Raw genomic sequence first — 12,771 nt, forward strand, 5'->3', positions numbered from 1 at the left:
CTTTTGCATCAGTGTTATCTAGGTTCTTAATGTGAAAAAAATAATAAATACAGAGGGTTAGAATACTGGTCTTGTAACATAGGGTTGTGAGTTCAGACCTCACTGGTTTTGATTTAACCATTGGAAAAAGACTACCAAGGGAAGTGGTGGAATCTCCATCTGTTAAAGTCTTCAGATCAAGACTGGTGCCTTTCAGGAAGATATCCTTAGTCAAACACTAGTTACTGGGCTCAGTACAAGAATATCTGGATGAAATTCTAAGTCCTGTGTTATACAGGAGATCAGACTAGATGCTCTCATGGTCTCTTCTGGTTTGAAAATCTAGGAATAATAATAATTAGCCTTGCCTCATGATTTTTGCTTCACATCAAAATGCCGACTGTATCCTGCATCCAGGATGTCTAACCTCAGAAATCACATAATTTTATTAAATTTAATTTGATCCAAACAGAGGTGCTGAGTAAAAATATGCATTTTATGAATTATTATTACTTATATCACATTAACATCCACAGTGTGTGAGGCACAGTACAGATGTATTAGAAGAAACAGTCTTTGGATTGTAAGATCTTTGGGGATAAAAGACAGACAAAGAAATTGTTTCAAGAAAAGGGTGCAACATACAAGCAAAATGGTGAAGGGGATGACTGGCATATGTCTTGATCGTTTCATGTCTTTTAATACAGGGAATGGATCACTGAGTGATTACCTATCTGTTCATTTCCTCTGGGGCACCCGGCATTGGCCACTGTTGGAAAACAGGCTGTTGGGCTTTATTGTTGTTTGTTCAGGTTTGTAGCCAGAAACCTAAGACCCATAATCTCTTTGTTTCATTTACAGCAATTAGTGAAAAATTAGTAGGATTTGGTGCTGCTAATGAAGGTCATAGAACAATCTGACTCCATGCCAGTTATTCATGCGTTTTCTTGCAGGACAAAAACATGAAGAATGTTGCTGATGAACATAAACATCTACATCTCAAGAAGATTATTGATTTTAGATATATTTTCTGTATCGCAACTGATATTATTAGGTTTAGTGGGAAAGGGATTGTTATGGGGAGGCAGACATGCTTTTTGTTTTATGACTGTTGGAAAAGGGCAGTTCTTATTTCCTAAGGTCTAAGTTGAAGGGTAACATTTTTGTAGCTAGGTGCCTATCCACAGGCAGTATTCCTTGTTGTTTTGAGCAGCAAGGTGAGCTCCATGTTTCACTAGATTTAAGTTAAGAAGCTAAGGGCTGAAAAGACTTTCTAGCCAGGAATGTGGAGCTGCTGTTGGATGGAATAACAAAGTGCCTTGGCATAGTTATTGCACTTTCAGGAATTGAGATGGGAATCCTGTCTCCTGCCAGACAAGCTCTAAAATCTTAGAAGCAGTACTGAAGTAGTGCTTAGAACCCCATCATAGACCTGGACCTCACTCTGCCAGCCATTGGTATCAGATTGCCCAGTGGTTAAGATACATACTTGCTAACCAAATGAGAACAGATGGATGAAGGACTGTGGACAGTTTGCTAACTTCATCATTTTGTCCAATATATACTCCTGGATGAATTCTGCATTACTGTGCATATGCAGAATTCATGTCCCCTGCAGATTTCTTTGCTTCCCCGCAAAAAATGACTTTCTGATGGGGAAGCAAAGGGGCAGCAAAAGCAACCACGTACCCCTCCCCAGCAGCGCAGGAACATCATTTTGGGCACCTGGAGTAGCCGATGGAGAGGTAATTCACTTGGGTGGGGGGCAGGGCTGGGGACACCCTGACTGGTGGCTCCTTCCTTGCACGGGGCTCAGCTGCTAGTCCAAGCTGGGCTCGGGGAGGGAGGACATAACTTCCTCTTCTCCTGCAAGGAGGGGCTGGGTAAGATTCATCCCTAGAAACTTTCCCCAGCTGCAGGAAACTCTGCACCCCCAGGCCCCCACTTCCTTCCTCCATTACTCCTTAGCCACTGGGGGAGGGGTCACTGTATGGGGAGCGGCTCCCACATCTGCCCAACCCCTGTGCATCCAAAAAACCCCTGCACCCAGATGCCCCTGCCAAACCCCACATCCTAGCATCTGGACCCCCCAACCCTGCACCCAGACCGCCTCCTGCTGAGCCCCCACCACAATGAGCCCCATCCCTCCTGCACTTGAACTACCCTGATGAAATGCTGCACCTAGACCTCCACTCCTCTGAGCCCTAACCAGCTGCACCTGGACCCCCACCTCACCAAGACCCATCCCCCCACACCCTGGCCTCCTGCTGAACCCCAACCATATTCACCTGGAGCCCCTGAAGAGTCCCATTGCCCTGCACCCAGAACCCCACAACGAGTCCCTGTGCATCCAAATCCTGCCTGTAACCGGACAGCCCACTGAGCCACCCGCTAGTCCCACATGGAACCTTCTCACCCCACATTTGGATCCTGCCAGTCCACACCTGGTGTGCCTGTGCAGTGGGGCTAGGGTTGCCAACCCTCCCAGTTTTGCCAGGAGTCTCCTGGATCAGGCTCTATCTCTTGCAGGTTGCTGCAGCCAATTTGGGAGATTTCAAACTGCTAAAAGTCTGGCAGTGCTGCAGGGCTAAGGCAGGCTCTCTGCTTGCCCTGGCCCTGTGCTGCTCCCTGTGGCTCTTGAGGGGGGCAGGGGGTCTCCCTGGACTGCCTGCCCCAGAGCATCGACTCTGCAGCTCCCATTGGCCAGGAACTGCAGCCAATGAGAGCTGTGGGGGCTGTGCCTGTGGGCGGGGCAGCATGCAGAGACCCCTCCGGTCCCCCCACCTAGGAGACGCTGTCAGAGGGATGTGCTGGTTGCTTTCAGGAGCTGCCCGAGGTAAGTGCCACCTGGCCAGAGCCTGCACCCCTCACCCTCTCCCGCACCCCAATCCCCAGTCTAGAGCCCGCACCCAAAATCCCTCCCAGAGCCCTCACCCCACACTGCCTCCTGCACCCCAACATCCTACCCCAGCCTACAGCCTGCACCCCTATCATAACCTTAGTCCCAGATTTGGACCTTAGCGTCCAAAATATGGGGGTTAGCATGAAAACCTCCAAGCTTAGTTACCAGCTTGGACCTGGTACTTGCTGCCACCACCCAAAAAATTAGAGTGTTTTGGGGCACTCTGGTCCCCCTGAAAAACCTTCCCTGGGGACCCCAAGACCCAAATCCCTTGAGTCTCACAACAAAGGGAAATAATCCTTTTTCCCTTCCCCCCTCCAGGTGCTCCTGGAGAGATACACAGACACAAGCTCTGTGAAACTACACAGAGTGACTCCCCCTCTCTGTTCCCAGTCCTGGAAACAAAAGTACTTTCCTCCTCACCCAGAGGGAATGCAAAATCAGGCTAGCAAATCCAACACACACAGATCTCCCCCCTGATTTCTTCCTCCCACCAATTCCCTGGTGAGTACAGACTCAATTTCCCTGAAATTTCCCAGTAAAGAAAACTTCAACAGGTCTTAAAAGAAAGCTTTATATAAAAAAGAAAGAAAAAATACATACAAATGGTCTCTCTGTATTAAGGTGACGAAATACAGGGTCAATTGCTTAAAAGAATATTAAATAAACAGCCTTATTCAAAAAGAATACAAATTAAAGCACTCCAGCACTTATATTCATGCAAATACCAAAGAAAAGAAACCATATAACTTACTATCTGATCTCTTTGTCCTTACACTTAGAAACAGAAGACTAGAAAGTAGAAACTACTTCTCCAAAGCTCAGAGAAAGCAGGCAGACAGAAAACAAAGACTCAGACACAAAATTCCCTCCACCCAAAGTTGAAAAAATTCGGTTTCCTGATTGGTCCTCTGGTCAGGTGCTTCAGGTGAAAGAGACATTAACCCTTAGCTATCTGTTTATGACAACCCCACAACCAAACTCCCTTCCAGAGCCTGCACCCCTCAACCACTCACACACCCCAGCCTCTGCCCCAGACCCCTCACCGAAACTCTCTCGCAGAACCTCCCCATGCCTGAGCCCAGAGCTGGCTCCCAACCTCCCTGTCAGAACCCACAGCCTGAACCCCCTCCTCCACTCAAACTCCCTCCCAGAGTCCACACCCTCCCCCCTAGCCTGAGCAATGGAGGGAGGGGGGATTGAGTGAGTTGAGGACATGGCCTTTGAAAAGAGGCACGGCAGGGATGTGGCCTTGAGGGCTGGGAGCGGGGCAAGGTTTTCTTTAGTACATATTTGTCTAGATTGGCCATTTATGAATATTATGGCAAGCAAGATTCACAGTTGGTGTAAGTTGACAAAACTCCAATGAATTTAATGAAGCTATGCCTATTCACACCAGCTGGATATCTGGCATCTGTTCCTAAGCATCACCTTGTTCCTTCTACAGTCCCATCCTTCCTGTTTGGGCGTATGTTGCTACCATTCCTATTGCGGAGCAGTATCTTACTGCCATAGTTTTACTGACTTCACTGGGGCTGTTTGCAGGGAAAAGTACTTGAGTAAAAGTAGCAAAATCTGGCCTTTGTGATGAATTTAGTCTCAACTAGCCTGCGAAGCATGTGACTTAAATCTAAAACTTAGATATTTACAGTATGAAGGAGAGCACTTTATCTCACTGACTACCTTTCTGTTTCAGTGTTGTGCTAATAAGACAAGTGAAAGTCAATGAAATAAACAAATGACATATTTTCCCTTGAAAATAGCAATATTTAGCACTTTTACAGTACTGTTCAGTTTCAAAATACTTTTATAATATCAATTAATAAAATGAAGTATCTACCAGGCAAAAAGGACAAGTATATTATTTTTTATTGTGCAAACAACTGATAACAGCTAAAGTTAGCATTAACAGAAGTGATTCCTTTGCAAAAATTAACAAATATTTACTACAGTTAAATTAAATCTTTGATTAGTTAGCTAAGAATGAACACTGACTTATTTTATTATTTTATTCAAAGGATTTATTTTCCTATTTATAATCATGATATCTAGGTTATTTAATAAATTTAGTAAAAATGTGAAGATTATTCTAAAAATATTTTAAAATACTTAAGGTAAAAGCCACACATTAAAATGCATTTGCTTCACAATGCACAAGAAACATAGATTCATTTCAGTAAATACATTACAATCAATAGCAATAGCATATGGCAGGATATGAGCATTGTATCTTAACCAGACATTCACTTTTTAAAATAATTTGTGTGAATTGTTACATGGCCTTTTGCTTAGATATATTGGTTTTGAGAAAATATTTTCACTTCTGACTAATTCTTAATTACCTAGAATTGGGTTCTCACTTGTCTGCCCTTCAATGGCTGGGGAAGTCGATGATTGGTCAATGTGAGGCTGCGGAATTGGGCCAGCTAAATGAGGAGAAAAGGGACACAGTTAGTGTCCAACTTAAATACCATATATTAAAAAGCAGAAGCAATCTTTCTTAGGCTGGTTCTATAGTTAGTAGTTTTTGTTCATGCGCTTAATCCAAAATCTCATCATTAAAACAATCCTTGACAAATGGAAATAAAGAGTCCGCTGCTATCAGTGGACTTGTGACAGCATTGAATTGGAGTAACGCAGTGATGAATCAGGAGCTATACTTTTAAATGATTATTTGAATGATCTGACCACTTATTGCATTTTATCACCTTTGTCACTGGCAAGTACAAAAATCTATCAACTATTCAGTGATGACATTGATGCATCTGTGTAATAAATCAGTTTGATAAAGAAGACAACTTTCTGTGAGTTCTCCTACTCCCCCTCCCTGCCCCAGTGTGTGTATTAGTTAAAGTTTTAGTTTTAAAATGTTGGTAATTATTAGTTAAAACACAGAAGAGTGCCTTTAAGATCAGCTTCCTTGTTTAATTCAAATTTGGTTTACAAAACTGCTTTTTAGCCAAAATGGTTTGTACCAAGCTTCTATCAAGTGTACACTAAAATGGCCTAAGTGTCAAGATCCCTTACTATTTATTAAGGGATTATTAATAAATGATCCCACAGTGCTTTTTATTTCAAAAGATCCAAAAGCTCTTTACAAAATCATATGTGAAACTTACACAGAAAGGACTTCATTCATACTGACATGCAGCGTACTGACATGCAATGATAGGTGGCAACAGTTTAATGGCATAAAATTATTAAAAAATATCTTATAAAGTTTTTTCTTGTCTTATATGTTGAAAATGAGAAAAATAAAAACAAACATAAAATCAATAAATCATAGTGCACAACAAGATTATATGATTCTCCAGTTTCTCTGTGAAGAAAAGTCTTGGGTTTTTTGTGGTACTATACCTGCTCTGAACTGATAGTAATGGGCTCCTTATAGATAATCCAGGTGACGCTCTCAAAAAGGGGAGGATGAGTCAAAGAGCCAGAATAGGTCCAATAATCCAAGGATCCAGGAAGTAAAGTTGATGGGTCAAAATTAGTAAATGGAGCTTTTTTACCCTGTGGAAAATGTGTTTCGTTTAATAAGACTGACAGTGAGAGTATACATCAGTCAGATATTGTTTATATAAAAGATGAGAATAAGAGTGGCAATTTTATGCACTGGAATGAAATAAAGTTCATTTTAAAATACAGGTGTTCTCCTATGGGCTCAAACCTGCAAGGCGCTGAACACTGTGATCCTGATCCAGCACTTTAAGCACATATTTAAGCATGAATATTCTTGTTGAATTTAACAGGACTGCTTGTATGCTTAAGTGCTTTGCTTGGGACGTGACTGATGTATTCCTCCCAGGATCAAACCCATAGCCCTTTGTAAATACTGTGTGGGAAAGACATCCTATATCTTAAATACATAACATGAAATTCATAACCTGTTTTACTTGAACATTTGGACAGCACATTATATATATATATATATAGGCTGTAGAGATGAGGCAAAACTAAGTCCAGTCAGTAGTTGGATATATGTTGAAAAGTGCTGAAGATAAACTGTAGATGGGTGGATAGATACTTAAAATAAATTAATGGGAATTGAGAGCTCTTATCATTTTACAGGAGGCCCTTGGCAGCTTAAGTGCTTAGCATTAAGACTATAAATTATCTGTTTGCACTTTTATAAGGTCATACGTGTATAGCTACTTCTAGACTCAGAAAGGCAATTTAAGCTGGATGTTCAATATTGCCCCTACATGAGCAGCTTGAACCCTAGATTTCTATAACAAGTATACAGATGGAACAGCAATGCAGTGCAGCTCATCACGTTTCAAACTGGCATAAGGTAAGGAGCACAACTGAGAATTTCAAGAGTGAACTCACTAGATTCTAAATCAATACTCTGCTCTAAAGTGCTGTGACCAGGCAGTGACGTTTACCTTAGTCTTTATCGAACCGATTGCCTTCACAATGTCCTGCACATGTTCATTGGGGGGACCAACCTGCAAATATAAACATAGTCAGAAAACTGTTGAATCATAAACATATGACTATTAATTTATATTAACACTGAACCTTCTACTCCAAGATCTGAATATGGTTTAGAAGTATGAATTAGTTTGGCCTCACAACCCCACTATAAATTAGCTAAGATTTAGAGCTAAGCAAATCATTTATAAAATCAGATTGACACTTTTATTTGTGTGGAGTAAGTAATGCTTTACTCCCCAAGCAGTGCCGCTGAAATGGTTGGAGCTACTTGGTAGAATAAGCTATTACTCAACATGAGTAACAGTGTTAGACTCTAGACTGTAATTAATAATTTATCTGACCAGCATAACCTCTTGTTATTGTGATTACCTCAAATTTATTCTTTCTTTGAAAGTATCCAATAAAATGTTTTTGCTAGTTGTGTTTTTTTTTTGTTTTTGTTTTTTTTTTTTTTTTGGTGAACTGTTCTTTATTGGGTATTCGGTATTTAAGCTGTGTTAATTGGTTGAGAGTGGCCAGATAAGTCACATGGTATTGCTTCTGCACTTCAGGCATAGATGCCTATGCATGTTGAGTTTAATGCTTGTTTTCCAGTAATACTTGCACTTGTGACTTTGAAAGTTATTTTAACATGAAAGTTCATGTCAGTAAAAGTTGATCGCACAAGTCTGTGTGGAAAGGAAACACAAAAGGGCAAGAATTTGACCAGAGTAAATCCTATTAGCTCTACTATGTAGGATTGTATCCTTTTTTCACAGACAAGGAAACAAGGCAGGGCATAATTAAGAGATTTTTTTTTCAAGGTGACATAAAAAGTCAGTGGTAGAGCTGGGAACAGAACCTTGGTTTTCTGATGCCCCCTCCCATATAAGCTGAATACAACTTTGGCTCAGTTTTTTTTTAGATTAACTGTGTGAATTAGTTCAGTTCAGTTTGAGCCACGCACTTCAATACGTCTTCCCATGCTGTGGAAGAGAACAGTTTGGAAAACAACAACAACATATACTGCAATAATTTAGGTGTGTCTTGTGTAACTTTACAATAAAAACTATTGCCAGATATTTATAACTAAAGTAAAACAATAGTAATTTAATTGGGAGTAGGCCAAACATTCTGACATATAAAACCAGAGACAATCCATTCAAAAATTCAGCAATATAAAATTGTTTTGTATCCTACAGAGGTAGTATGATAAAAATAGTTTAATAATGACAACCATTTCACTATCTGAGGTTGAAAAAATAATCAGACTACTGAAATCTAAGACAAGTCAACAGAGATGTGCATCTCTGAATACAGATAATATTGCTTTGTCTAGGCTCCTTTACTGAATGGATTCTGGTTTGTGGATAGGATAATAAATAAAACCGTTTTTAAAAGGGGAAACAAAAGAGGTAAAAAGGGGGTTTCACTATGTTGTGTAACTGACCTTCAGAAAAACAGCAATGACTGACAAACCATCAGGCTTATCTGAAGCCTCAGCAAAACTTGAATATTTGTCTGAATTCCAGTGAACCAGGTGAAACTAAAAAGCAGTTGACAGAAAAACAGTTACTAAGGCCAACAACATTAGAGACAAACCAAAGCTATGTTCTTAGGGCTTGATCCTGCAACTGAGTGTGCACATGAACTACTGCTCCATCATGGAGCACCACTGACTTCACTTTGCAGTTTGTTCATGTGCTTTTAACTAAAGACTTGGGACATTATACTGTAGACTGCAGAGCTACAGGCTTTTCCTGTAAAATATAGGAGTATGTAAATATATATTTTTTATTATTGGAAATACTACTTTCTGGGATGCAACCCTTAGTCATACAGGAGGTTCTTACTCAGGGGAGTATGCTATTGATTGCAATAGAGCTAGTGGTGTGATTAACAGTTACAGGCCCTATGCCTGTGAGATGAGCAGGCATATCTAGAAGACAGTACATACTAGAAGTAGCTATGTTAGTGGCTTTTCCTTCGCATATCAGCTGTAAAAGGGCATGGTATCTTTTGTTCAACACTAATGTTTTTGCCTATTATATCTTACATGTGATGCAATATATTTAGAAATCTGGAAGTCCTGGAAATCATATGCTGAGGTTCTTAATTCACCTAAAATTATTTTAGAAATTATTAATATTTAGAAACATTAGAAGTTCCTCAAGTTAGCAACTATGTAGTTTTATTGGTATAGCATTTTCCATCAGTAGATCACCAAAAGTGGTACAGCTTATTAAAATGGCAATGGACACATTGCAGAAATTATCATGCAATGCACACAGTTTTAACGACGGTGGTTTGAAGAAGTAAAAACAGGAAAGTATCAGAGGGGTAGCCGTGTTAGTCTGGATCTGTAAAAGCAGCAGAGAATCCTGTGGCACCTTATAGACTAACAGACGTTTTGGAGCATGTTGCTCCAAAACGTCTGTTACTCTATAAGGTGCCACAGGATTCTTTGCTGCTAAAAACAGGAAAGATTTTCCTAGCTATGTTTTTTAAGCTAACTTGGAGTCTTTTTTCAACTGCAACAGCTTTATTTTTTAAAACTCTTTTAAATGGCTGATGCAAACTGCTCTGTAATACATATTTTTATTTAAGTGTTGTTCAAACGCAGCGCAAGTTCACTATCTAATTATAGCAGGAAGCAGTTCTAAAGGGAGGCCCCTTTCATATCTTGGCTGCATAAATTAGATAGCTCTAGCATGATCAAAGGTGGAAAATTTCCTAACAGGAAGAGCCTGTTGGTTGTGAGAGGCACTGCCTAAATTACAGACAAATACGCCAGTACATCTCATTAGATTCACATGCAATAATGGTCTAAACTCTAAAGATTAGACACAGATAACATTGACTAAATTGTTCTTGGTATGTTGATAACTAAAAGCAAACAAAAGCGGTCAGCTCAGGAGTGGCTTTCATTTCTTGAAAAGTGGGTCTCAGTTAACAACCTTTCCTTCCATTATTTTCTTCTAGCTTTGCCCTCTCATTGCTGTTCTCCTTAAGAAGCAACAGAAAGCTACATTCCAGCAACAAGCATTAGGCTTGATGCTACAAGGTGCTGAGCCCCTTCAACTTCCACTGTCTTCAGTGGTGGCTAGGGGTGATCAGACCAGAGTCTGATTCTATAAAGGGTTACACATATGAGTATTTAGCTCCATTAATGCCAATAGGACTACTCACAAGAGTGCACACACATGTGTTTGAAGCATTGGGCCCTCTTTTGGTACTTAAATATGGATTTAGGTGGAGGTAATTCAGGCAACCAAGTTTGAAAATGTTGGCTTCAGGTCTTAACTTTCTCCTGCAAAATCCCCTTTGCACATGCAGAGCAGGTTGTTTCTTGTGCAAACAGATGTAACTACCCATGCAGTAAACACAGATACAGTTGTTGCATGAGAATTTACATGTGCATATCCATTTTTTAGGGTGACATTTATGACTCAGGCTTTGAAAATGGGACCTTTACTTTTGTTTCATTGACTACCTCTGAGGCATATTTTTCTCCGTCCACAGTGTGCTCAGAGCCATGATCGTCAGTCTGGCCCCAGTGAAAGTGAAACTGATGCAGCCTGTAGTTTCCAATCAGAGGTCCACCAGTCACCACTGCACAGAAATGAAATAATTATTACAATCAAGTCTGGAGACCAGCACAGGTATCATAACATCCCCAAACTTCCCTACCTACATATAGACAATTAAAATATTAGATCTATTATTAGTCTATTTTAACATGTAATTTTCATTTGTAAATTAAAAAAATAAGATTGTGCATAGATTAATACAAGCTCTTAGAAATAAAAATCTTGATATGTACATATTATGTCTTAGTTACAGTAAATCAGCATTCCTGTCAAATTCAGCCCTAAAATGTATGTCAACTCAACGTGAACAGAGACTATTAATTACTTAAACGAGGAAACAAAAGACAGGGAAACATACAGTAATAGCAGTTTATTAGATACAGGATAAGGATTCCAAGAGTGACAGATGGAAACTACCCGTTAGATCACTGAGTTAATTCCCTTCCTGAGGTAGAAGAGAATCTACCACTAGAGTTCACAATACTAGATCTTAAAATTGCCTTTCTGTGCAAGAAGAAAAACAAGTAATATGTACAAGATATTCTGAGTGTATTATATTAGTTTTCCCATAATATTTTACAGCTAAGCTTAGATGTTCTTGTTAGTGATGTTGTAGGTCACCTTCAATGATACACAAATTTCTGACACTGAAAGGTGTATTCACTCCTACTGGCAGATAGGGTCTGCATTTGCTTAACTGTCACTCTAAGAATTACTTGTCTGAAGAGTCATGCAGGGGATGGTGGTAGTATTTGCAAATCAGAACAAGCAAACAGTGCCTCACCCTCTCTTTTTAAAGCAAAGCTAAATCCGTAACTCATATCTGAGTAGAGAATTGTTGGTAGGAAACCCACAAGAAAACAGTCATGATTGTGGATATTTTACTATCTGGAAATGTCCAGTAAATATGGCCAATCTTATATTTGCTTGTAACAATGGAACACGTGCCAACAAATCCTAATTTTAAAATGACGTATTTCAGATCTTGCACGGAGTGTAAAGTTATATCATCACATGATATAGCATGCTAAATCAGTGAGCACATTTGAATTGGTATTTATGCTGCTGAAAGTCCATTTGCCTTTGTTTCTAGTCAAGGGTCAGAAAAAAAAGAATGTTTAAAATCAAACAAAAAACTCTGCTCACTAACCTGATCGGTTATCCTTGTCCTCAAAGTTCACATGGAAGGAGTGTCCAACATTGACAATCTCTTTGCAGGTGCTCGAATTCCAGGTGATCTTGAGATGCCCCAGAGATGGATCTTTTTTGACTTCTTTGGTTTTAATGTTAATAGGGGACTGATGGTTTCCATTGGCAATAGGGTATAATTTGTGCCACTGGTCGGGTCCTAGACAGACATAAATTTATGTCTCATTTCATTCTTAATTGCTACTTTAGGTTTTATATTTTAATATTGAATTGTAGTGTTTTCTTCTTGTATAGCTATAAAAATAATAGATTAGACCTCTTTAAAATAGCAAGAAATATATCATTCTATATGGTTTGATCACTGATTTAAGTCACCTTTTATCAAAAAAAGAAAAGAAAGATCCCATCCTGGTCAGTTAAATTAGTTTGCTGCTAAGGCAAGTTATTCTTACCATTGTTGCCTTGATAACTCCAGTTCAGACTTGCCATGTTCTTCTAACTGCAGGATCTTGTCTTCAAAAAGAAATTGGTGGTGCCTGTAGTAGCTAATTCTGGGATGAGGTCTGTACTTTACTTCACCACCGAATTTCTGCCTTACACTAGGGAGTTTATATACATCATCAAGTAAGAGATTTTGTAATACTTTATAATCAGATTTTAGTGAGTCACCTGATCGCATGACATGAGAAATGGTTAAAAGAGAGAGAGAGAGAAGGTTGGAAGAGAAAGAAA

General features: G+C 39.7%; 2 protein-coding genes across 7 annotated transcripts in view; one reads left to right on the top strand and one right to left on the bottom strand.

Annotated features, from left to right (window-relative positions):
• Positions 1–4,732: 4,732 nt before the first annotated feature.
• Positions 4,733–12,626, bottom strand: CA1 (carbonic anhydrase 1). 3 transcript variants are annotated; one of them, XR_007772658.1, is made up of 7 exons: positions 12,492–12,626; positions 12,041–12,238; positions 10,794–10,912; positions 8,751–8,846; positions 7,232–7,332; positions 6,239–6,394; positions 4,733–5,307 (listed from the first exon to the last, which is right to left on the bottom strand). XR_007772658.1 is itself a non-coding variant. In XM_050941315.1 (7 exons), the coding sequence occupies exons 1-7, from the start codon at positions 12,526–12,528 to the stop codon at positions 5,224–5,226; spliced, it is 753 nt and encodes a 250-aa protein (XP_050797272.1). In that variant the 5' UTR covers positions 12,529–12,623; the 3' UTR covers positions 4,733–5,223. The 3 variants fall into 3 exon arrangements, 2 of the variants coding, with proteins under 2 accessions (XP_050797272.1, XP_050797273.1); XM_050941315.1 differs by having other exon boundaries at positions 7,270–7,332; positions 12,492–12,623; XM_050941316.1 differs by lacking the exon at positions 8,751–8,846 and having other exon boundaries at positions 7,270–7,332.
• LOC127045230 (carbonic anhydrase 3-like) overlaps positions 6,436–12,771 on the top strand; it is a 98,164-nt gene continuing 91,828 nt past the window's right edge. For 2 of the 4 annotated variants that reach the window (XM_050941118.1, XM_050941117.1), the window contains exon 1: positions 10,865–10,962. Coding sequence is in view for 1 of the 4 variants with exons in the window: in XM_050941114.1 (XP_050797071.1) it covers positions 7,128–7,175 (48 nt within the window). In the remaining 3 variants the exon portion in view is untranslated. Of the gene's footprint in view, positions 7,176–10,864; positions 10,963–12,771 lie in introns of those variants that run through there. The other 2 variants (XM_050941114.1, XM_050941119.1) reach the window with 2 other exon arrangements.

The sequence above is a fragment of the Gopherus flavomarginatus genome, chromosome 2, assembly GCF_025201925.1.
Source record: "Gopherus flavomarginatus isolate rGopFla2 chromosome 2, rGopFla2.mat.asm, whole genome shotgun sequence".
NCBI lineage: Eukaryota > Metazoa > Chordata > Testudines > Testudinidae > Gopherus > Gopherus flavomarginatus.

Bases quoted from the DNA above. Each gene is read 5' to 3' on its own strand.
- CA1 (XM_050941315.1), bottom strand. From the start codon at position 12,528: ATGGCAAGTCTGAACTGGAGTTATCAAGGCAACAATG. The intron at 12,239-12,491 runs GTAAGAATAACT...ATGTCTGTCTAG, and splicing joins GAGTTATCAAGGCAACAATG to GACCCGACCAGTGGCACAAA. The intron at 5,308-6,238 runs GTATAGTACCAC...CTCCTCATTTAG, and splicing joins TTACTATCAGTTCAGAGCAG to CTGGCCCAATTCCGCAGCCT.